This window comes from Malus sylvestris, chromosome 10 (assembly GCF_916048215.2).
Source record: "Malus sylvestris chromosome 10, drMalSylv7.2, whole genome shotgun sequence".
NCBI lineage: Eukaryota > Viridiplantae > Streptophyta > Magnoliopsida > Rosales > Rosaceae > Malus > Malus sylvestris.
In genome coordinates, this window is record NC_062269.1 from 8,838,497 (window position 1) to 8,864,517 (window position 26,021).

At 37.4% G+C, this 26,021-nt stretch overlaps 3 protein-coding genes and 1 long non-coding RNA gene across 4 annotated transcripts; 1 reads left to right on the top strand and 3 right to left on the bottom strand.

The window, feature by feature from the left end:
* Positions 1–813: 813 nt before the first annotated feature.
* Positions 814–10,053, bottom strand: LOC126586667 (protein CHROMATIN REMODELING 35). The gene is made up of 7 exons (XM_050251592.1): positions 9,801–10,053; positions 9,573–9,628; positions 7,541–8,097; positions 7,269–7,457; positions 6,607–6,756; positions 1,342–3,095; positions 814–1,247 (listed from the first exon to the last, which is right to left on the bottom strand). Exons 2-7 carry the CDS (start codon positions 9,616–9,618, stop codon positions 1,244–1,246), a joined length of 2,700 nt encoding a protein of 899 aa, XP_050107549.1. The 5' UTR covers positions 9,619–9,628; positions 9,801–10,053; the 3' UTR covers positions 814–1,243.
* A 1,778-nt stretch (positions 10,054–11,831) lies between these two features.
* On the top strand, positions 11,832–18,583 carry LOC126586670 (SUMO-activating enzyme subunit 2-like). Its single transcript, XM_050251595.1, has 11 exons — positions 11,832–12,287; positions 12,424–12,513; positions 13,545–13,628; positions 13,709–13,927; positions 14,767–14,868; positions 15,423–15,881; positions 16,045–16,274; positions 16,932–17,025; positions 17,128–17,310; positions 17,419–17,516; positions 17,968–18,583. The coding sequence occupies exons 1-11, from the start codon at positions 12,255–12,257 to the stop codon at positions 18,308–18,310; spliced, it is 1,935 nt and encodes a 644-aa protein (XP_050107552.1). The 5' UTR covers positions 11,832–12,254; the 3' UTR covers positions 18,311–18,583.
* Positions 18,584–19,569: 986 nt separating this feature from the next.
* Positions 19,570–20,800, bottom strand: LOC126586674 (protein translation factor SUI1 homolog). Its single transcript, XM_050251600.1, has 2 exons — positions 20,716–20,800; positions 19,570–20,175 (listed from the first exon to the last, which is right to left on the bottom strand). Exon 2 carries the CDS (start codon positions 20,130–20,132, stop codon positions 19,749–19,751), a length of 384 nt encoding a protein of 127 aa, XP_050107557.1. The 5' UTR covers positions 20,133–20,175; positions 20,716–20,800; the 3' UTR covers positions 19,570–19,748.
* A 2,898-nt stretch (positions 20,801–23,698) lies between these two features.
* LOC126586675 (uncharacterized) lies at positions 23,699–24,879 on the bottom strand. The gene is made up of 2 exons (XR_007610872.1): positions 24,603–24,879; positions 23,699–24,298 (listed from the first exon to the last, which is right to left on the bottom strand). It is a non-coding gene; the product is annotated as an uncharacterized LOC126586675 (long non-coding RNA).
* Positions 24,880–26,021: the final 1,142 nt, after the last annotated feature.

The window sequence follows — 26,021 nt, forward strand, 5'->3', positions numbered from 1 at the left end:
TGCAAGAATCCGCCCTTCTTTTGTCCCCGCATCTCGTGCCTGATATTGTTGTTCATATTCCCTTTTCTAATCATAGGTTGGCTAAACCCCTGAATTCTTGGAAAAAAATCACTAGACCATCATCTAAGGCCCCCAACCTCGGATTAGATCACATAGATGGAGGAGGAACTGTTGTGAGAGAGATGGGAAAGAAGATGATCAGAGAGATAAGGGAGTTGAAAGGGAGAGATGGAGATGGAGAAAGAGATGGGCAAGTTGGAAACAAGAAAAATGTTTTTGGAGATAGAAAGGGTGATGAGGAAATGTGGGTTCCTCCTAGCTTAGCCTTTTATTGTTATGTTTTTTGATATGTGATTGACAAGTCGTCGATATTTCATTTCAGCAACCAAATATCAAAAATGAATCATTATAGCAATTAGGAACACAGAGATAAAAGTAGCCCACGTGCTACAAGAGCATCCAACCAAGCGGAAATTCTCTCCCGCACGTTTATTTGCTTTACTTACAGCCCACATAAGAATTCATCATGTGATGCATGCATCCAATACCATTGTTCTTCAGCCTCTATGGTCATCTGGCAACGGTCGCATTAGATATGTGGGTTCGCGGGTTGGTGGTGTGAGAGGAAGCAATTCTAAGTGACACGAACCAAGTCATTGTTCGACAGTGACAAAGTTGTTGAGCGAAAGTAACATCTTTCCGGTTGATTGGCGCAACGTCTAACGATGATTAAGTACGAGCAACTAAAAATAAATAAAGCTTGTCTGGTTTTCTTGAACTCAAAGCAAGATGCCCAGAACTAGCATAACCATATATACTAACTGTAATTGCTCTATTTCCTTGAAGGTCAGTTAAATTAAAAGCAGAATGCTTAGCCCACAAAATGAAGCAGCGGTACAAACCAGACTCGAACAAGAGAAATCACACCGAACATCATAGGTCATGTATCCTAGAAGACGAAAAGCACCCTCCTTCAAACAGCGTTGTCAAAATTTCCGTTCTTCACAACTTTTACATGTCAGAATCCATTGCCCGGTGGACATAGAGGGACTAGTCTGATTCTAGGAGCAGAAAACAGAAACTGCCTGTACTAACGAATAAACGCTAAGCAACCTGCCTGAAATTCTTCCAGAAATCAAAAATCTAATGTGAACAGACAAAGGACGGAATGTCAACCAAAGTATAGTGAGAAAATTTTCCCTACTCTGTACGTCAGTTGTCAGCCCAATGACGATGGCAGTACCTACCTGAAATTATAGAAATAAGTAGTTAGGATATACCAACAGAAACATTTAGGTGTTGGAACTCAATAATGACAATTAGATGTACAAGAGTACAAACCTTCTGTACAGAAGCTTCACATCCTCCCTCAACACTGGACTTTCGAGGAAGGGATCATCACTCTCATTCACATCAATGGTCTCCACTTCAAAATCCCGGAAACCACAATATTCATTCCATTCAAACCACATTTTTGCAATTGTTTCTTTTTGGAAGCAAGTGCTATGATCTTCCTCTTCAGGAGAATTAGCAGCTACCAATCTATACACGAAAACTTTCTTCTTCTGACCTGGTCTAAATGCACGACCGATGGCCTGCCTGCTCACTGAGGGGTTAAGATGTACATCCAGAAGTATTAGTCGAGAAGCCCCTACCAACGATATACCCTCCCCACAAGCCTTAATTGAGCCGAAGAAAACCTTTGCGGTGGGGGAATTGTTAAATCTATCCATAGACCATTCCCGTTGCTCAGAGCTTGACTCACCTGAGATCACAAACATTTCTCTCCCAGCGCTCCACCCCTTCATTCTGACTACTAATCTCTCCAAAAATTTCAGTGGTAGGAGGTACTGACTGAAAACTAAAAGTTTCTCACCCGCTGACTCACATAAGTTCAGTATATTAAGAAAGAATCTTGCCTTGACTCCATCTTTCACATCTATTTTGTCCAAGAGCTCATCCACTCTGTCATCTGGATCAGTAGGCTTCCAAGCCAAGTTGGACAGTTTTGGGTGAAGATAAACAGCACTTCCAACAGCATTTTGCTTGAACTTTCTTGCAAACTTCTTTAATTTCTCAGTCTCGTGCTTCTGCTTGGGGGTGAGATTTAGTACCACAGTGAAATCAACTAGCCCAGGAAGTTCATCGAGGGTATCTCCTTTGTAATAATGAAGCACCTTGCTAGTCATCTCACGCAATTCGTGTATGACAGTGACTTTCCTTCGAAAATCATTATCCTTCTGTAGAGTATGCTCGACTAGTTCATAGAAGGCTGATTCACTGCCAGCTTTGAACTGCTTCCTTACACCTGGTATATGCACTCTACTCATGATCCGCTTGATGATGGGCCGGGATGTTTCTGCTCTTAAAAACTTAGGACGAACAAGATTCAAAAGGTTGAATACTTCGTTGACATGATTTTGGAAAATGGTTCCAGAAAGTACAACTTTCCTAGGTGTCTGCAGCTTTGCAAGGGATTGGAACACGTCAGTGTTATCATTTCTTGGAGTATGCCCTTCATCCAGAATAAGAATTGAAGGTGCCTTCAGCAATATTTCTTGGCACGCAGTTGATACCTTGCTAGTTTCTCGATCACAAACAATAGAGGAGAATTGCTTGTACCCTAAGAAAAGGATACTCTTGTGCTCCACCCATTGTTTCAACACCTCCAGCTGCTGTGATCGATTGTCTGCTTTATTTTCATAGAAATCAATTAATGGAATATCCTCCACTTGCCAAATTTTAAACTCCTTTTTCCACGTATCCAGGATTCCTTTAGGAAGAACAATCAGGGGTCTTGCATTTGGATACTTAGCTAGAAAACTTTGCATGAAACTTATTATCATAAATGTTTTACCAGAACCTGGAGCATGGGCCAAGATGCAACCACCAGGATTATCGCCAACCAAGTTGCTAACAAGAAAATTGAAACCCTCCACTTGATGAGGTTTCATTTGTTTCATATGTCTTGGGTGAGCAGATATCTCAGTTAGTATCAAACCATCCTCTGACAATTTAAATCCATCTATCTCGGCTGAATCTCTTTCTTTGCCATTCCGAGAATCAGGCATGTAAGTTCTTGTACTCCTTTTGACCTGAGGTAAATAGAAAAAAAATGATACTATGAAACTTGCTTCCAGAAGAGGGCATTTAGCTGTTGAGATATCAAATAACTTCCAGTGAGTTTACACAGATCCGTGATCCATTTATTGATGACTTTGATTCCACAGCAATGAGGCAAATACAAAAACAAGAATTCAAGGCAAAAATAAAAAGTTCAACCAGGCAGTAACACAAATATATCACTTCCAATATGTTATAAATTCATCAAACTTCTAACAATTTATTTATCTACTACTTTTGGGTTGCTATTCTCAGAATATTATCTCCTTGTCTGAAAAAACCCTGGTTATCTCATTTAAATTCAGCTGCTCCTGAGCCTGGTTAAGAGAGAGTAATGTGGTGGGTTCACAATCAACTATGAACATTGTCAAACACTATGAGTACATCCTTCAGAGATACATGCTGGGTTTTTCTACCAGACAGACTTTATTGGACTTCATAATAAGCAGAGAGAAGTCAACCTTTGGTTTGCTTTCTTGTTGCAAAATGTTTAGGGAGTTGTCTAGTGCCAAAAATCATGGGGAGAATTAACAAAGAAAAAAGACAAGAAACCTATAGGGATACCCAGTTAACTAATTTTTTTGACATCTCCTTTGGAGATGCTCTAATGTGATTCAAATTCGCCTTTGGTGAGAATCAAACCTAAGACCCTTCACTTACAATTGAAGAGGAATACCACTTACACTGTAGTACCAAGTGGCTACCCAGTTAAAAATTGACATGGTGAGTTTACTATATTGGCTGGCTCATTGAGAATCTGGGATATCCAGTGCACCAATTGATAGATAGGGGTATCTACATGTTACATCGGATTAGGTTGGGGTATTTCTCATCTAATTCAACCCTGTCACGTTGAATTTTTCTTCATGCACAACTACCTAATATTGGTCCTAACCTCCTAGAACCAAAAGAATTGAATTGACTGAATGATCGGATTAGATTGATTAGGGCTAAAAACACACACCAATTTTGTTCAGAAACTAGGAAAAAAATTGGACAAACAATTATGAAACCCCAATCGAAGCATGATGGTCAGTCATTCCTGCTCAGTCCATCTTGTTTAGAAAACTTTATATATATGGTCTGGTTTGGGTTTTTTCAGGTTAAAATATACGAAAACAAAAAGATGCATATCAGGTTTAAAACAATGAAGCGGACCTGACCTATATAAACTAATGAAACCAACAAGAACTGATCAGATGAAACCAACCCTATTGATAGGTTCACTGCTAACTACAGGGACATTTTACGCATTCCCTAGCCCTGTTCACATTTTTTTATACAGGCAGATAGTCAACCAGAGAGATCGTTCATAAAGGACCAGAAGAGAAGGATTAACCTTCGTGTTTCCCAAGATGGATTAAAACTATCACAAACTCTTCAAACTCATGGTTGTAGACCACAGATTCACATGATCATGCTCCTACCATTCATAATGAATAACTAGAAAAGAACCAATGTGTTGTATGAGTTAGATCAACATCTTAGTTCTTCAGGTTACCATGAACACCTCTTGTGGAATGTGGAAACAATAGATCTTCAACTCACAAAAAAAAAAAAAAAAGTCATCATTTGAGAATTTTATTACTAAAGTCTCCTATTCCACTCTAGATAACAGGAGCTGAATGCTTCCTTTTCCTATATGAATTGGTACATCAATCTAGCAACTTTTTGGTCGAGAAACTGAATTTCAAATTGAGCTAATACAAGGATGGTCAAATCAGCTGCTGAATCAGGTAGCCATAGGGACCTGCTCTATTAGGGGCGAGTTTGGGTAAGAACAATCAGGTTTGGGGCCGGCATGGAGACTTTTATTAAACCAGGATGAGGCAGGGCATGAATGGGTAATAACAATGGGAAACATGAAACCAAATTATTAATTTATTTAATTATTACTATTTTTTTAAAGAAAGCATTCTGCTGCTGTGCCCTTCGTTATTAAAAAACTTATACAAATAAAAAGAAAAGAGGGAAATGCCTTAGAATCAAGGTTCTAAAAGACGCTAGGCGCTAGTCGGGCAGCAAGCTAGGGCCTAGCGCCTAGGCGGCTACGCGGATTATGCGGATTTAAGTAGGGAACTGTTATTAACACTCCAAAAATCTCAATCTACACTCCTCACAAGTGTAACTTTCTTTCTAATTATAGAAAGTTTGGAGTGCCAATAACAATTCCCTTTAAGTAAATCTATTATATTTCGTGTAAATAAGTGTCTACATATACTTTAAATATATATAATTTCATCATAAACTACAAAATAGAATGACATATATATGTTATGAAGTGTTGGAACATAATGGACACATGTGGAACAAGGATATAATGTGTGTTCATTTAAGTATGCAAAAAGTCTCTTACAATTTATTGAAGAAAAAAAAAATGCAAAATGAAAGTTAGCTATTTAATAGTTTAAGTGAGTCGCGACCTAGGCGGGTGCCTAGGCAGTCTAGGCGGGCGCCTTAGCAGGTCTAGGAGCCCTTTCTTAATTTTTAAATGCCTAGGCATTAATCGGGGCGGTGGTCAGCCGCCAAGTGCCTAGGCGGCACTAGGCGGAGATTTTTAGAACAATGCTTAGAATGCCATGAACTTCATCTGTCTTCTTCTCTATTTCCAGCAACCAAAAGTGGATGCCAAAAGTTGAAAAAGACAAAAGAAAAGGGAGGGGCTGGTCATGCCTTCACAAAATAAGGGGATTGAGAACATGAGAGTAATAGATGACTTGATTTCGTCATTGCTCCATTCATTTCGAGGAATCAAAGGAGAGTTCACAGAAAAAGAAAGCTTGAATTGATAAGGCAAAGAAGTTGGAAAACGAAAAACTTTATATATGCTTATACAGTAGATAATTAATATGATTGCATCTTTGGATTCAACTGACAAATTGGAGGACATGAAGTGCTTAGATGCTTCGGTTCTTGCATGTACGTCTTCCCTTTTTATTTCATTTTGTGCAGAAAGGAATTTTGATAATACTTAGGCTTATGTATCAATGTGGAGGAATTATGGGTCAGGTTCTTCATTTATAGAAACCAGTGAACAAAAATGATTTATTAATGTGGAGGGATTATGGGTCAGGTTTGGGTAAATCCATAAGGGTAAAACCCATTGCAAGATAAACGGGTATGGATTTGTGGGTGTCCACAGCCCACCCACAGGTAATTTCGCCAATCCTACTTAAACTCGTATAAAGGGCCAACCTATCCTACTTGTACGCTGCATAAGCGACTAACAGTTTCAGAAATCGTCATAAGAGAAAGCTGATTCAACGGCTGTTAAACTTTTGTTTTCCTGTTGGTTCTAGTGTTATCACTGATACCTAGAGAGAATTGGTACATGAGTCTATAAGCCCTGTTGAAGTCGGTCTTCCAAAACAATATAAAGAAATTCAAATTCTAACCGTGTGCTTACATTAAGACAAAAATTCAAATGTGCTTTCATATTTAATCTAATCAAGTTTACAAAAGGAACTCTAACCATGCACATACCTTGTTATACTGAAACTCAAATATCGTCTCAATTGCTCTGTCAATAACCCCACAAATGCGGCAAACATATCCAATATCATCCTTCAAGACAAAAGAATGATCACAGTCACCTTCCTCTTCCCCGCCACTCATTCCTTCTACAGCAGCATCCTATCAGAAACAGCATATTGTCAACATAAGATAATAATGACAACTGTGAAACTGGAAAGTTATCGAAGATTTTTGGACAAAATATTCTTAACTCTGATGTTTATACTAGTAATTTGACATTTAGACACTTTCCCTGTGAAATTGAATAGGGACGACAAACTTGCAAAAACGTACTATTTACTGGGAGATATATTTTTTTCTATCCTGTTTACTCAATATTTAAGGGTTTTTTCCTCCCTAAACATTAATCTCTGTTCAGGTGAGCAATCTCTTTAAATGGGAAAAAAAAGTTGAGTTTTATTAAGCATCGGTGGCTCTATTTGTTCAGAAACAATTATTATATCAAAGACGGAAGTTGTTACTTTGAGCTCGAGCAAAGCAGAGAGAGCTGAGACAATCTGCACCAAACGTGTGACAAGCCAACATGTTTTTCCAATTTGGAACAACATAAAATACATGCACACATAGCAAAGAAACATGTTATTATAGTAAAGAATGTACATAAATGATACCTTGTTAGTTTCTAAACCCATTGACATTTCATTCCAAATATCTCCCAGACCATCATCTTCTTCAACATCTGTCTGGTAATCACCATCATCTTCTACACCAACATAAATTCCTGGGTGATTCTTGATTCCTGTTTCACTGGACAGACTTGGTTTTTCACCTGGAAGTCTGTTCTCCAAAAAGTCTCTTTCCTGAACATACGTTGACCAATCATTTGACAGATAGGATTAAATTGAGCAGGAAAGTAGAGATATTATATATAGGGCACACATACCACTGCGTTATTCATGGAATTCTGTTCTGACGATTGTCCCAAGAAAACCTCCTGGAAAGAATATGATGGTTGTGGCAAGACAACCTCTTTGAAAGGATAAGATCTTGGATCTTCACTTTGTTCCTCATCTGAATCAATGATTACCACAGGCCTCCGTGATGCTGGAGCATTATTTTCAACGCAGTCATCCTCCAAATCAATGACTTTATCACTAGCTAATGGATTTTCAGATTTGGGAGCCTTTTTACTCTGCCTTTTGTCTTCCTCCAAGAATGCATTTGCCAGTGCAGGATACTTTGCAAAATAAGGGACCATAGTTTGGGTCTTTTTAGCAAGAACTGCCTCTATCTCCTTTGTAACACTTCCATATTCACCACAGTCTAACCTCTCCAGCAAGTTCCGTATGGCAAATGGATCAGTGTAGTCAACAACTTCTGAAGTAGACTTAGGTTTCTTCTCTACAACTTCATCATGCTTACTTACAGAGATGTCCAAGCCATCATAATTCTTTCCGTCCAAACAGAGTTTCATCCTCTTATGCCCCTTGGAATATAAACCTGAGCTCAAATGGAAGGTAACATACAAATAGATATAAAAATGAGGATCTTGCAAAAAATAAGAAGAAAAAGAAAGTAGGCAAATTACAGAAACTCATAAGTTCAGAAAACCATCTAGCCAAGTATATCAAATCAGCATCAGCACAGGAAAGAGGAGGAAGTTATATGTGAAAAACTTGGATTTTTTTCCCTTTCGTATGAGTATAAGTGGAAGATATTGTGTGCTTTCTTAATAGAAATTGCATCCTAAAGCAATGCAAGATGCATGAACATAAAATATGAATTATATATTAACTTCAAAAGTTTACAATAAAAACCTTGTATACGTACTGTTTAACACTTCCCAATGCAATGCATGCACGAAAATTCTAGGCGATCATATAAGTAGCACAACCACAAGGGTAATAGAGGTCCAAGTTAAAAGTATTACTCGTTATATTTTGAAGGTAGGACATAATAGCAGCTCTGACAATGCTTAAGTAACAAAAGAAAATCAATCTGCTGAGATTCAGTTTCAGCTGGACTGATGGAGACAGCTAAAAGGCAGAGGACACATTGTTGGACCTAAGGTTCAATATTTTGGTCATGACAAGAACAATTTGATGAAGAAAAGAGTTGTGTAATATTAATTAACTACAAGTTGAAAAATATGTTGACTAATATTACACTTGTTCAGCATCAATCTATTTATGTTTCTTTGTTTGCCGAGTCAGATAGCTGATTTATAAGACAGTAAAAAACATACATTGAGCCTCAAAGCTAGAAAACTTCTGATGAAAATCCAGATTATATCCATACAGCCTAACTCTCATGGAACATGAAATATTCACAAATCACAAGATATTTTTTTAGGTTGGTGATGTCAACTATGAAGAACGGAATTCACAATGTTTGCCCAAAACCTTAACTATTAAATTACAAGACTGCATTAGTGGGGCTTTTCAGGGCATGCTACTACTTGTTCACAGTAGCAGACCCAACACCGTTTGGTAATTTGCAACAAACAACTTTGGCAAGAAGACCAAGTTCTCTTTTTTGGATAGCACAGAATCTGCACAAGGTGTTGCGCTTCCGAAGGCTGTGTGTCTTTCATACCCCACTTCTTGTGCCCTCAACCCAAATAAAATAAAAACTTATTTCTCAGTTTCTCAACAATAGCTACACAAAAGCCACAGACTGCTGAATTAGCCCTAATACAAACCACAAACTACAGAACCCTAACAGCCCACAATACCCAAACAATCCCTAGAATTTTTCTTTGTAATCAAATTTCTAATCTTCAAGTCCCCATTTTAATGCATAAAAATTTCAATTTTTTTCAACCAAAACGTTAATTTCACAAAATGTAATTCCATTCAATGGGTTTGTCACAAGCTCAACCTGCATTTCTCTCACATGCCACAACAATCCAAATTTCCAGATAATACACACACACACACATGTATAGAAAGAGAGAGAGAGAGAGAGAAGCTTACTGTCATATGTAGTTTTAATGGGGGATACATCAATTGGTGACTCCATGGCTCAAACACTGAGAACACAAGAAACCCAAAACAAAAAGTCAATCACTTCCATTAACCAAAAGACAAACCGAGATGACAAAATCGCCATTTTTGTACAATGGAAACACTTCCGAGCTATAAAAAAAAAAAATCAAATTAAAAGAAGCAAAAATCAGAAAAAAAGAAAAAGAAAAAGAAAACCTTAAATTTGGGAATTTAGAGAGGAAAAAGCAATCGCATTTGGCTTCCGAGTACGAAACGGCCACTCCCCTCTTGCCCTCGCAAAAGACTCTCGGAGCGAGAGCGTCGGTACGAGCGTGACGAGTGTCCGTACACAAACCCTTTTGCAGAAGCAGCTGCTTCTCCTTCAGGCGTCAGCGAGGAATGCAGAAATGAAAGCTTCAGAGAGAGAGAGAGAGAGAGGGAGAGAGAGAGAGGAGCTTTGTGTGTTGGAGACGGACCGTGTGAAAGTGTGAGGGAGTGACGTGGCGGTATTTGATTTGTTGGTGGGGTGCGGTTCGCTTGCAGTCGTCATTGTCACGCGAGGAATCGGAAAGCGACTTGCGGTCCCGCAAAGGGATATGGGGGATGTTTGGATACATGAAAATACAGCCCCCGGTACGGTACAGATTGAAGCCAGTGTTTGGCATGCGTTGAAAATGAAGCGACATCCGTGTCCATATTTTGCCAATTTTGGTAAAAAGTTAAAGCTGGGGTGACCTCATTTGTTAATACTCTTTTTTGCTTGTCTACTCAAAAATGCAATGAATATTTTAATGATACAGTAACATGCGACTTTTCGAATTTACTCAAATTATGACATCATGTACAATTATTAATATTTAAACTTGGTTATAGATTTTCAGTTCAATACGTGTAATTAAGAATAATACTTAATTATTCTTAATTAATATTTAATGGACTACGTTTTAAAATAATGTAATTAAGAATAATACTACCACTTAGTACTACGATTTAGAGGTGTTCCTCTTCATTAGTATCTAAAAGGTTTTAGGTTCGATTCTCACATAAAGTCGAATTTGAATCACATTATTGTTAGTCCATTATAAGGCTAGGCTAAGCTTGCCTCCTTTCCTTAATGTAAATAATATCGATTGTTAAACTATATATATATTTGCATTCCCATATGAGCTGATGTCACGCCTTAATTCTAAGTTACACTATGGGTCAACAGGTAAAAGAAAGATATAGCGGTAAAATGTGGGCTAGTCTAGTTAGTGGAAGTAGAGGTGTCTAGTACTAAGCCAATATTATGTGTGGGCTAGTTAGTGGTGCTAGTGGCTTACCATTATTAACTAGCCCACATTCATACATATTATACATTAAATATTCATGTGAAAACATAATTCATAACAACAACTAATTCAAACTTCAAAGATGTAAAGAGTTACTGAAACCCTACTCTTCAAGCGCTTTGCCCTGATACAGTTACTAGGAGGATCCTCGCGAGATCCTCCAATTATATCCGTTCATCGTACATTGTGCGGTAAAAAAACATTGTAAATTTTTTTATTTAAAATTGAATATAAACAGTACCTGACAAAAACTGATTGCACGATGTACAATGAACGGATGTGATTGGAGGATTCCTATAATCCTCATAAAGAAAATGATCGCACGATGTACAATGAACAAATGTGATTGAAAGATTCCCGAGATCTTCACAAAAAAGATCCAGTGAGGATCCTCTCTTGTATAGTTATACTCGTAGACCTCTTAACCAAAATTACTTGATAACTTGCAAAACCAAATCCCTACAACGAGGTTTGATGCCAACAATTGATCAACAATACGCTTTTGTGCTTTGAAGTGTTAAAACACAAGCATACTTTTGCCTTTTGTAGTATTTTTTATCACATTTTTTTATAAAAATTATTGTTTCGGGAACCAGAATTACTATTTATAACTTATCGTTAAGGTTGGATTAATCTTAGTTACCAACTTTTTGTAGATTTGAAACTTTTAGCACCTCGTTTCTCACTTTAAAACTTTCTTAACAAATCGAAACTCATTGTTTGTATCTAAAACTATCATATTTGTAGCATTAGTAATCAAATACAAGACCTGACCCAAACAAGACATAAACGGATACATCTAGTTGTTAGATTTCCAAATTCAAATGGAAAATCAATGTTGTGATGACCAAATGCCTTTACCATTTTCCCCTAGACGTAGCAAAGTAGGCCAAAAAAAAGAGTCAAACAAAACCCTCATGCCCAAATGGGGAGCAGAGGAAGAAGAGATGGGAGACTCAAAAGTCTCAAACTTTATTAACTCCGCCCACGGGCACCACCCTCCCTCTCTCTCTCTCGTCGCTCCTCCATTACTCTCACACAAAAGACAGAACCTAGAGAGAGAAAGAGAGGGAGGGGTTTTTTGGCTGTGAAGTTTTCACCTTTTTGCTGTGTTTTTGGCGCTCTCAACCTCGACAGCCCTCCTTCCTCGAACCTCCCCACCTGGGTCTCCACGACCACAACCCACCATTCCAAGATTCCCCCCACGTCCCCTGTTCGATTTCCACAAACCCATCTAAAAGCTAAGCCCACCCACCTCTCTCCCCCTCTGTGCTATTAAGTCCAATCCACTGTTGCAGTCTTCCCCTTTCTCTCTCTAGCTGCTTCTTCTGCAACTCTCATGGCTTCCCGGAAACACTTGGCCGCTGTAAAGGTACTGCTGCAGCACCCAACTGTCAAAATTTCTGTTGAAACCCTAACCCCAACTGTGAAAGTCTCTCCCTGCTCGAATTCTGAGTGGGTTTTGGGTTTAAATTTTTGAAAAATGTTTCTGGGTTTTTTTTTGGCAGGGCGCGAAAGTGCTCATGGTTGGGGCAGGTGGTATCGGCTGCGAGCTTCTCAAGACTCTCGCTCTCTCTGGCTTCCAAGACATTCATATTGTGCGCTTCTCTCTCTCTCCCCCTCTTCTGCTGTTGAATCTTAAGGGATGAGTTTCTGTTATTTTTTTAATTCTTTGTTAGTTTGCTAGGGTTTTCATTATGTGTTATACCCATATCATGTTCTTTTATTGAAGTTTAGGTGTTGTTTTTTTAGGGTTTTAATTAGGGAAAATAGTTCTGTTAGTACCAAATTTACTTCAATTTTCTTCTGAATTTTTCTTTTTTAAAAATGACTTCTCTGTACAGTTAATCATGTGTCAATTAGAATGAAAAGTGATGAAATGTTGAATTAGTATTTGTTCTTCTTTCATTATCATCGTCATTGTTGATTATTCTAATGTTTTGTTAAGAATTATGACATTCTTAGAAGAATCTAGGATCTGGCTAATCAAAGAATTGGAAGAGAATGATCCAAATGTTTTACAGGAATCAAAGTGGTGGCAACTTCTTACCTAAGGCTTTAGACCTTGGAGTGTGTCTGGGGATTTTTGCTCATTTTAGTAACAAGTGAAATATTTTTAACCGAACCTCTAACTTGAACTTATAATAACACACAGTAGCTGACTAGTGCCAGTCAGGGCGATTCCTGAAGTGGTTCTACTCATAAGTATTCATTTTTCTTCAGTGTTTGTTAATTTTTCAGTTTGTACCTTCATTGCTGTCCTGTCCATTGATTGCTTCATACGCTTGTGGTGGAAATCCTATAATTTGTGTAAAGGGTTAATAAGCGAAAAGAAAGAAAAACTATATATTTAAACAAATTGATGGGGTATATGATATCCAATCTTGAAAAAGATGAATTATAAGCCACATTTTTATGGTATAGTGGGTTTGGATGTGGAGGTTTGAGTTATATTTACCACTACTTGGATAGATCCCTATATTAATTTTTCAATTCATGACCTGAGGATTGATATTAAATTATAATCCAAATTCTTTTTCCAGATTCTGTGTATATGCAAGAATGAGCAAGTTTACTTTGTTTCTTTCGGTTATTATTCACTTGTGCAGTTGGTTATCTCAAATTGCAGATTGACATGGACACTATAGAAGTGAGTAACCTCAACAGACAATTCCTCTTCCGACAATCACATGTTGGGCAATCCAAAGCCAAAGTAAGTATGTTTAATCTATCTTATGCTTTCTATTTGAAAAGGTGTGCAGTGTATGATATTTTCATGGATATTTTTAACAGGTTGCTCGGGAAGCTGTCTTAAAATTTAGACCTGAGATAAGCATAACTTCATACCATGCCAATGTAAGGGATTCTGACTTCAATGTGGACTTCTTTAAGAACTTTAATGTGGTCTTGAATGGACTTGACAACTTAGATGCTAGACGACATGTGAATCGCCTGTGTTTGGCAGCTGATGTTCCCTTGATTGAAAGTGGGACAACTGGGTTCCTTGGACAGGTGAGTTATTGCTTTAGAGTTGGTTGGCAAGAAACTAATTTTTTTCATTGGAACTAGGTGTGTCAATTGATTGCATCTAATAAATTATTGTCTGTCCATTATGTTTCTGGTTCCTTGTATGGTGTGTGTATGTGTATATTTTTTATCTTAGATCACTTGAGCTTTGTAGAATTGTAACTGGTTTCATTATTAGCGATGCCAATCTTCATATGTCAAAGATGTCTAGGTCGGGAAAGGTAATTTCTTTGCTTCATGCGTAGTTGGCATGTTGGTTTTTGATCTGGACAGTGCTTTATAGCAGTTGCAGAAGGGGTTTCATAACGGAATGTCTTTAGCTGAGTTCATGCAGTGAACTATCTTTTCCCTGTCTTAAGAATTCATGTGCTTCATTGAATAACTACATCAGCTAAGGATCCTATAGTATTCTTTATTATGTGTTTGTCTGTGATCGTTTATCATAAAAATGTTACATTGATCATCATCTATGTCATCATTATCATCTTTACCCTTGTTCCAATCGTACAGGGTTAGCTATATGAATTTTCTGTCTTACATTATGTGATGCTGCATGATGTTAAATAGTTTCAAGTCCTTTTTTGAGTGTGGCTAGATGTAGTTTTGGAGAGATATATTATGTACTATGTAAAACTTATAGTTTTTTTAGAAACACATGGTGGAAAAAACCATCAGTGCATTTGACCGGCATATTCAAACTTCTGCATCATTTTTATTATTTCATTTGTCCTTTTATTTGTTTTGCAAAATGCTTCAGTGCAGTTGGTTTTGTTTGAAGATTCTTTCCTCCCCTTTTCACTTATTTGTTGACTCTTTAAAATCAGGTGACTGTACATGTGAAGGGAAAAACAGAGTGCTATGAATGTCAGCCAAAACCTGCTCCTAAAACTTATCCTGTCTGTACCATTACCAGTACTCCATCAAAGGTATTGTTGATGGATAGTTATTTTTGTTGTTGTTGTCTTTGAATAACTGTGTGCGGCTTGTATTGGGAAATCAGTTTTCTTGATAGTTGGTTACTTATATCCTGTGAATTAAACATCTCTAATTCTACCATGGAGACTTGAATAATCTGGAAGAGAAAACAACACGAGTAATAAAAGACAAAGGAATCCATTTGGGGGGGGGGGGGGGGGGGACCAAGAAACTGTGGAAACCATTTATAGTTAATAGATTTAAGCTGGGCTTAGTTTTTTCCTCAGAAATTACTACTACCGCTGCTGCTGCAATTCGATTGTTGTGAAATTGGTGGTAAGCACTATGGATTGTGAATGATGTTTTGGGCCATAAAAATGATATTGAAAGATATACAATAGAAAACTAAATTATATAGTTTGCCAGTTTGCATGGAACAAAGTTTTAGTTGGATTGGACGATGATCATTTTCCTCCAACAAATTAAAATGGTATATTCATCATTGTTCAAGATAACCCCTTGCTCCATGGGTCTAGACTTTGATTGTATAATCTGTATTTTGCAGTTTGTTCACTGTATCGTATGGGCAAAGGAACTTCTCTTTGCAAAGTTGTTTGGGGATAAGAATCAGGCAAATGATTTGAATGTACGTTCTAGTGATGGTGCTAGCTCATCAGAACAGGCTGAAGATGTATTTGAACATAGAAATGATGAAGACATTGAGCAGTATGGAAGGAGAATATATGATCATGTATTTGGTTATAACATTGAGCAAGCTTTGTCTAATGAGGAGACATGGAAGAACCGCAATAGACCAAGGCCTATATATAGTAGGGATGTCATGCCTAATGGGCTCGGTCAACAGAATGGAAGTATGGAAAAGAATGGTGCATCCAATGATGTATATTCAGTATCTGCCATGGCATCTCTAGGAATGAAGAATCCACAGGATATATGGAGCCTTATGGAAAATTCCAGAGTCTTTCTTGAGGCTTTGAAACTATTTTTCTTGAAAAGGCAGAAGGTTAGTTTAAACTCTTGTAGTAAGGAAAGTCATTGCACAACCATTTATTTTCCATATGTCAAGCTGGACTCATAACTTTTATTTTGTTCTCAGAACTCTTTTAACTTTTTTTTGCGTTTTTGTTTCTCGTTATCTTTGCGGGGCGTGGGGGCACTGGTGGCAGGAGATTGGAAATATGACTTTTGATAAAGATGATCAGCTAGCTGTAGAATTTGTTACTTCTGCTGCAAATATACGGGCTGCTTCTTTTGGAATCCCATTGCATAGCCTTTTTGAAGCTAAAGGCATTGCTGGTAATATTGTTCATGCTGTTGCAACAACGAATGCTATTATTGCTGGGTTGATTGTCATTGAGGCAATAAAGGTGCTGCAAAATGATACAAAGAATTATAGGTGCGTGCGATTGCCCTTGTAATAAAAAAAAAGTGCTCTTTTTTTTTCTCCTTCTTTCTCTTTCGATACCGTTTTAAAAAAATGTGTTCTATTTCAAGATAATTTGCTATTCTGAATTTTTGTATTTCAAATTGGTGACGAGAAAATATTTCTTTTCTTGGTTTTCACTATTATCTTTTACTGAATTCTGGTATCTGCACACAAATACACTTGTGCATTGACACACATACCCACACAGAAAGGCACTTATAATTGGTTGATGTACATCGATGAGTCTAGAGCCATGATCATATATTGGTTTAGGGAAGAAAAGAATTCTTTGACTGCTTCTGATGTGAATAATTCAGGAACATGAGATGGTAGTACATTTCTGGCATTGCTTTATTTGCACTGGTTGGCTTGCATATAGGTGTAATCGGAAGGGTGGGTCCTACTTTTAAGTCATTTTCAATTTCCATTTGTTTGATTGAAGTCATACCAGTTTAACAATTAGGGAATTGAAATTTGAACAGTATGTCATTGATGATGGTCATTCAGCCAGCCTGTAGTGCAATGGAGCGGCTTTACTTTTATTTTTTTCTTCCCAGTGGTTTGTTCTACGCTGTATTTTTTTTTTCCTTGTGGTCTGATTCTACCCTGATCTGAATGGCTATGTAGGATGACATATTGTCTGGAACATCCAGCAAGAAAAATGCTGCTCATGCCAGTGGATCCATTTGAGCCTAACAAGTCCTGCTATGTCTGTTCAGAGGTATACTGATTGTTCTTTTCTAAATTCCATCTTTGTGGGATCTTTGTGCTGACAGTTAAAGTGGAATTGCGATATGCACTAATGCAATATGATTGTAAGCAGACACCACTATCACTTGAGATCAATACTCACTGCACAAAGTTGCGGGATGTAGTTGAAAAGATTGTTAGAGCCAAGCTTGGGATGAGCTTGCCACTCATTATGCATGGGTCAGCCCTTCTTTATGAAGTTGGTGATGACCTGGACGAAGACATGGTTGCAAATTATGCAGCAAACCTTGATAAGGTATGAATTCTTTTCCTCTGTTTCTGGAAGACTTGCTCATGTAAGTTCACCTGATACATGTGTCTTGTTTGTGTGATTTAAAAAAAATGTTTTTACCTAAAATTGCAGGTGCTGTCTGAGCTTCCTACGCCAGTTACCAGTGGGACCATGCTGACAATTGAGGATCTTCAGCAAGAACTATCATGCAAGATCAATATTAAGCACAGGTGGTTCTTTATCCAGTTGATCTGCAAGCTCCTATGCATCATTAAAATTGCTTCTTAACATCACATACAAAATGATGGATGACTTTAAGACATGAGCATTCGCAATAACTAATTTTCCTGTTATGGTTTATAAAAATAAAGCTTCACGCAGCTGTATAAGCTGAAATATTTTTGTGAGATAGTAAGCAATCAGAAGCTGTGTTAGTTGAAGTTAATGTCCTTCATCCTACAATTTATCTTCTCTTCCATTATTGGCTCCCCCACCCCCTGAAGCCTAACCAAGTATGCCATTGTGGTTGCATGAAGCATTTTCTGATCTAGTAGCCGTTTTTTATTTTATTTTATTTATTTATTTATTTATTTTTTTAATAGGGGTTGGGTGATGATGCTATTTTATTCTTTACTGTCATGTAATCTACATGATTATTAATGCAAGTTTGATTTCATGCAGAGAGGAGTTTGATGAAGAGAAGGAACCCGATGGAATGGTTCTATCTGGTTGGACTCAATCTCCTGCGCTGGCACAGGATGACAAGAAGTCTACTGCAAATGCTGGAAGCACGTCAAATGCATCATCATCTATGGAGGCTGAAAGGACTGATGATGTTGAAACTACTCCTGGAAGGAAGAGAAAACTGTCTGAGGTTTCTGAGGCAGTCAATCCAGATATACCAGGTGTTGCTGGCAGTAGTACAAGAAATCCCGAGAAATTGGAACTTGTTGACGACGACGATGAGCTTGTCATATTTGATAATTGGGATTCAGTCACCAGCAAGAAGATAAAGTTGCAATAGTTCATCCTTGGATCTCTAATGTGGAGGCGTCAGTTCAGTTCTAATTTTGTACCATTAGTGAGAAGCACTGATTCTTTTTGGGAGGTTGGCTCAATTGCTGTTTATTAGGTGGAGCCGGTACAAATTAAGCAGTCTTTTCGCTTCCCTTTTTCTGTGGTTATAAGTGTAATGTGTCTTCTTCTTCCTAACTTAGTTGACAGATTTTTAGCCGTGTAACTTGAAAACCATAACTTAGAAAATGCCCCTGAAATGACTAAACTAGTGAATCATGAATTTCGGAGCTCCTTTTTATGTCATCATGAATTAAGTTTCCACCATGGATTTGGAAAATATTTAGGTTTGAGTTGCGAAAAGCGAAAACATGTGAGGTGTTTTTTTTCGTAAAATCGCTTGGAAGTAATTTTCCAAGTGAGTTTACGGGGAATTGCTCCTCATGTGCTTCTCCCCAGAAGTGATTTTGCCCCCTTTTACAATGGCGTCTGAAGTGGCAGGGGTTTGTTACTTTAAGTGGCAAGGGTTTGTTACTCGAGGTGGTGCAGAGCGTTCACCCTCGTTGCATGTGAGGTTACATGTTCGAGTTCCTTTTGCAATATTGCTCATATGTGTGGATGTACATGAAAGTGAGTGAAACCTAATAATATTAGCAATTTGAGGGGGGATTATACAACTTAGATGTTAAAGCAACAGCATCTTCTACATGAGGATTTCATGGAACTAACTTGGCCATGTGATGCTACTGATGTTCTCGTTATAACATGGCTAGACACGACAAGTTTATATTTTATTAAAACACGGTTAGACACCACAAGCTACTATTTTATTAAAACATACACACATGTTGTACGATAAAGAGGAAAACAAAAGGGGAAGGTAGCTAGCATTCTCCTTTGTCCATTCGTTTAAGCGGGGGAAAAGAGAGATTCATTTGTGGATTTCTGGCATGCCACTCAAAGCTCATGTGATGTGAAGCTGAATTGTTTACAACATTTTGGACCTCTCAAATTGTTTACAGCAATTACATAGAGAGCTCGTATGAATTTAGTATTTTGAATGTTGAATGAGCTTTCTTTTGAGTTATCAGTTTTGCGGAGATTAAGCCTAATACTGCTGCTGCTCATCTCATTGAATTTGCACCAACTGTATATGCTCCAATTTACATATAGGTTTGTAAGTTTGTGTTACATTTGCCTCGAATCTTAGGTATAACCGGTTGTACAACACTATAAAAGGGAAGATTTCTCACCACAAAAAACAACAGATTTTGAAACACAAAAGCAAATTTATTAATAATAAAGTCTCACAGCATTCATCATCTGAAATCCCCATCAACTACCAAAAAGCATCAAACAGAAACAAACATCAAAATATAACTCCTACAAGGAGAGAGAAGTCTATCGAAGAAACAATAACAGCACACTACTAGTAACTCCAAGCGCCCTCAAAAACCATGAATCTTGATCCGCTCCTTGTCGGCAATATTAGCATCAACAAGAAACTGAAGCACCTTGTTGCGCTGATCGCCTTGGAGCTGAATTATCTTGCCGAGCTTTTTGTCCTCAACCACATTGCCATTGCAGCAGAACTCCCTTTCCAGATCCTTAAGCTTCTTCTTGAAGTCCAGGTCCTCCTTCAGCCCTTCAACTATTGTCAGGCACTTCTTTCCATTCCTCTGCTGCACTCGAACATGCACATACTCCTTGGCTCCAAGCGCATCTGGCTCTTCGGTGTCTCTAAAAGGGTCATTAAAAGGGTCGAAAGGAGCTAGGGGCGTGCCGTATAGAGGGTCAACAGTAGTTGCGATCTGAACGTCTGGGTCAATCATGTAATTTGCTTTGATTGAGAACCTAAACAAATTAATCTGCAAACTGCAACACAGAACAATAACTGTTTGTTAGCCTTCCTCACATCGCAATCTTCAACTGACAATCCACGTAAACCACGTAAGAAATCAACGCCTCCGATCCAACAGATTAAGAACATGAATACACAGAAGTCAAGAATGTCTTGCATAGAAGAATGCATACATCATGCCTCACGAAATAAATTCAAATAATTCATCTCATGACAGACTCGTAACTCGTAACTGGGTTTTTTTTGGTTTTTTTCCAATCTTCCAACGAAAAACCCTAACTCTAATGACCAGGAACATCAAAACACTACAAACATAATTCAAATTATTCATGCATGCTTTAGATTTGTCACGAAAATAAAAATTCACAAGCGTAATCCTAATTAAATATTTCAGTCAAACATATTATAGATAATTTCACTACCAAAATCCAGAAAAAGTATGCAAAACCCTAGAAAGTAGAAACTCTAATTCCTAGCATCAATCTCAGAGAATGCACAATGCAATTCACATCCCAAAAAACAAATAAAAAAATAAGAGACGAAAACAAACATACCTGAAGAATAAAACTCGAAAAGGTAAAAGGGGTTTAGGGTTTCTGACTTTCTTGGGAACTAAGGAATGTTCGATGATTAAGCTTCGGTGATTTGCGTATGAGATAATTATAGAGGCAGCGGTGTCTATATATAGGCATGGAAGCCGGCAGCATATTGCACGTGGATGGACGAGATGGAATGTTAGGGGAAGAGACTTGAACGGTGGGATTATGTTGGTGTTTTGTTTCCTTTTCGTTGGAGGACAAACTCAATAGCATTTTTTCAAAAGTAAAAAAATAATTTATCATAGTTGTGGAAAATAATCATGTTTATGCATTTTTGTGTGCCTGGGATTTTCACTGATCCTCTTGCCTAACAAAAAAAACTTTATTATTTATAGTGCAATAACAAATCCGATACTATAACAGAATAAATCAAAATGAGGCTTTGAGTTGAGTATAAAATTTAATTTTAAGTACTACTAGTGAAAGAACCCTAAATCTTTAATGTAAAATATTAAGGGTAGTGCTACCCACACATCCGTTTTTACATCTTACGCACTTTTCTCAAATTTCAACCATCAGATAAAAAAAATTGAAGAAAATCACCAAAAATTAATAAAAATATGTGAGAGGTAAAAATATATATGTGAATAGCAATATCCAATTTGAATGGTAAATTCCATCTATGATTAAAGTATTATGTGAGACAATATAAAGGACTTTGAATGCAGCATGGTCACCCAGGATATAGTGGACCATCTCATCAAATGAACTAAACTTGGAGTTGGAGGAAACTCATTGGCTTTTTATGCGTCGAAAGGAACTTTCTTTGAAGCTGCGGGTAAGTCTTTGCCTTTGGATCTTTTTATCATTGGTCTACAAATCCAATTAATTAGATTTATATTTAATCAAGGTTCTAAAAGATATTAGGCGTTAGTAGGGTGCTTGGTTGGAGCCTAGTGCCTAGGCGATTAGGCGGGGTCTAGGCGGGAGCCTAGGGGATTTAAGTAATTTTATTATATATCATATAAATAAGCATCTATTTATACTTAAAAAAATACATAATTGTGTTGGAATACCTAATTTGCAAAATAAAATGACATATATATTACAAAGTATTAGAACATATTGATAATATAGGGAACAATCATATAATGAGTATTCATCCAAGTATTCAACAAGTCTTTTACATTTTATTAAAAAAATAAAATGCAAAATGAAAGGTATCAATTTTATGTCTAAGTGAGAGTCGCGACCTAAGTTAGTGCATAGGCAGTCTAGGCGGACACATAAGCAGGTCTAGGCGCCCTTTCTTAATTTTCAAAGGTCTAGGAATTAATCGGGACGGGACGGCTCTAGGTGGAAATTTTTAGAACAATATGACAAAAAAGGCCAAATTTTCCACAAGATTGTGGCATGAGCTGTCTTTGGCTTGGTCTCCACGTTATTCTAATTAATTAGTTCTATGAATTTTTTCGGTTTCTCTTTAATTTATTTAACCTATTAATATTATCGTTCTCCTCAAGGTAAATCACATTTGCACCCTTTTATTTTAAATATTGACCCTTTATTATTCCGAAGTTGCGAATTGTTACACTATTTACCATTTCATAAAGTTAATTGATTAATTTACGCAAGACTCGAAAGCTTTTTGCACCATATTGGTGTCATGTAGGTCATATTATGTTTTTTAAACAAAGTGGCAAAAAGCCCGAGAAAAGAAAGAAAACTACAATAAGTCACGAGACCAAGCGACCTCTGGCTATTTAGCAATTAGAAGACGTGGACAGGATGAAGGAGCTTGCTAAAAAATACAAAATGTAGGGCATATTATTTCACTCTATCTAATATAGAGGGTTAAACTTTTTATTAAAAAACTTTCTTAGTTGTTGTGTAGATGCAAATGGTGCTTTACCGCAATGGTAGAAAACAATCATGTCTATCACTAATGCGGGTTCGATCCCCACTGATCTCTCGTCCCCCCCCCCTCCCCAACCACGTACAACAATAATTTTACTCACTAACACTATTGTTTGTTAAAAAAAAAAAAATTGTTCTGGCCACCATTTCCAATCCTACTCCTTGCAAAAACATACTGGCTGGCTTGCTAATACTGACTGATGCCACGAATCATGTTACTCCTAATCTTAGTGTACAGAATCAGATCATCAAACTAGAAAGCTCTTGCTATTACTTCATTGAGAATATTTGGATTTGTAGTGTGTGTAAGGATTACAATTCTTCCTCTTTGTTTCACTTCTATGTTTTGTGATATAATATTTGAGCTCTGGCTCTTTCTGCAAATCTTGTTTATCACTCTAGTACAAAGCATATTGAGGTCGGCTTTCCCCTTGTACGCAAGTTACTTTGTGGTAAGACTATTCAGGCTATCATGTTTTATGATTCGACTGGCTGATGTCTTCACCAAACCTTCCTCCCATTGATCGATTTAAATTTCTCAAATCCAACATGAAGTTGCGTGCCACACCTTTCAGCTTGTGGTAGGTGTTGATAGTGTTTGATGTTTAAATACTCAGCCACATTCTAATAGGAAATCAATTGCCACACAAGAATGCTTGGATAGTGCCATTATCTTATATATAAAAGAATATCAATCTAATTATCATTGATTGATTAAAATAAACTATAACAGATTTCTCAAGATTTTTTCTCTCTACTTAATTAGAATTTTCTCGACTACCAAACTATCCTATATTTTGTTGACCCGTGGGTACGAATAACTACTTCCAAGAGGGACTCCCTTCATTTGTAGGAGTCTCCTTTTCCACATTTAAGGTCCTTAATCCCCATTTAGATTCCACTAATGACTATTATGAGTTAAACCGACATTATATTATGTAAACACTACAGCCTTCTTAATGATCACTACCATAACTCTATGAATGTAGCCCAACCACGTACGTGTTGTGCTCCGCATCTATCACTGTCTATATCATCTCCACATGACCACTTTATCTCTAAGTTTTTTTGGCATCAACAATTGAAAACAAAATGTGACATTAGATTTTTGAAATTGTTTAATTTCATCACAAAGATATTACACCAAACCAAGTTCTAGCACAGATACAATTACACAAGTCTGTTTTCTGTATCGAAAACAAAAACAAAAACCAAAATTAAATAAGAAATAAGATCTAATACATGCATATGTTTAAATTAGTACTTTGATATTTACACAATATGGGAGAAAGGAAAAACTAGCTCTTCCTTCCTGGTTCTTCCGCAGCTAGATCCTCCAAAAACCACTCCTTAGAACGATATTCGAAATCGGCACCTCTTGAGATTTTGGAAAGCAGCAAAGTATTGCAGAAAAGAATGTTATTGTGCTTTTCCTGTTCGTCAGTTGATTTATATTATTCATACACCAACGCAGGGTGCAGTACATTGCGTGGTGCTAGAAACTCTTCGACATGGATAAGGAGGGTATGCTGGAATGGGGAAGTTCTTCCTCTCAGAATGTTTCTTCCTCTTTTTCGCATCGGGATTTTCTGGTTTCTTCAGATCATCGAGGCTTCGTACATCGGCCATGCACGTAAATGATCTTGATTTCCCTGAGTAGTACCTTGACAACCCTCTCCTGCTGAGAAACAAACATGTGCAATAAACCAAGTTTGAAATATAAAAAATATTTTCTATTAACCCATGCACGTATTAGAACAAATTTGTGTACATCTGGTGCGTTGCATTCGACACATACATAATCTGTGCACGCAATGTACCACATAAAATGTAACCGTTAAAAATGTTCCCTCGAGAAACCGAAACATTAAAAATGCGAAAATCAAAATGGAAAATCTAGAGAAAACAATGCGTTCTTTGAGAAACCAAAACATTAAAAATGCGAACTCAAAATGGAAAATTTAGAGAAAACAATGTGTTCTTACTTTTGTGGGAGACTTGTTCTTAGCGCCCCCATGTCGAATGCTCTCATATTGTCATCTTCCATGATTTCCAGTACTAGAAAGCGAAATGAGGTTGAAGAAGAAGTTCAGATTATAATGAGTTTTTACGTATGTACTGCAATTTGTGTTTGAAGTATATATATGTGTGTGTGTGTAGGGAAACAGTTAATTGTGGGATATGTATATAAAGGTCACATATGGATAAATGGCAGTGGGGATATATAGGAGCTCACACGTCATGGGGATTGGGGTTGCAAACTTGTGTTGAGGGTTCGATAAAAGTGGGTTGTTTTGGAGCCTCTCAAAACTGCTCACACCGTGTTTGGTGTAGGTTATTCATGCCAACCTCACCACATCCTTATCTACTTTCACTCTTGTTCGCTGGCCTTGCCCACCATACGCACCCTTATTTTCTCTCTTCCTACTATTTTGTTGGAAGAAGGAATCCTATTCATATACACTCTTTGACTCTCTTACGTATGTAATACATGTAGGAGGATGAACCTTGGGGAACCCTCAGAAATTGGGGCCATGTTGGTGCACCTTTTGCAAACCCCCCCCCCCCCAACGCCGTCTTTGTTTTTTGTCATCTCCTTTTTTGAATATTCACCTCATACAGATAAAGGTCGTACCCAGTGCACAAGGCTCCCGCTTTACGCAGGGTCTGGGAGAGGTGAATGTCGGCTAGCCTTACCCCCATTTATGGAGAGGCTGCTCTATAAATTTAGCCACTGTTAAAATCAAATTTAATATAAAGGATCGTACACACACACACACACATACTTTCTCTCTATCTCTAGGGCAATAAAAATTAAAAACTAGAATCACAAACGGGCCTTTAAACTGAAGGTATGGAATGTGGAAAACCTATTTAACCATATTTTTTTAGCGTAAGCTAGTATACTCGTTCTTTCAATGAAAACGCATGGAAATGCAAGATTGTTAATGCTCAACATTCGACCAGCCAACATTTAAGTTCAAAGTTGGTTCAACTCTAAATGGGTGACTTGAAAGTGGAAAGAGGCTTCTAACTCTAAGTAGAAGTAAGTATATTGGAAAGCATGAAATACATCAGAACCTTTTACATGTTCATAGGTTATTTCCTTTTACTACTCTTCGATGTGGCATATGTTGAGCATTAATGCACAATCTTTAGAGTGGTTTGTTCCTAACCACTCATGGCGTCGATTCTTTGGGACTCACGAGAGTTGTAAGTCACATTGCCATGGTTCCGAATGAATTGTGTATGAGGGACCTTGAAAGATTTATGTAACTCGAAGCTGGAGTACCTTTGTGACGACTTGTCCCGAATAATTATATATTTTTATTCTCGAATGTGTGGAAATGACAATTATGCAATCGAGGCTTAGTGACATGGATGTATGTATATAGTTTTACATT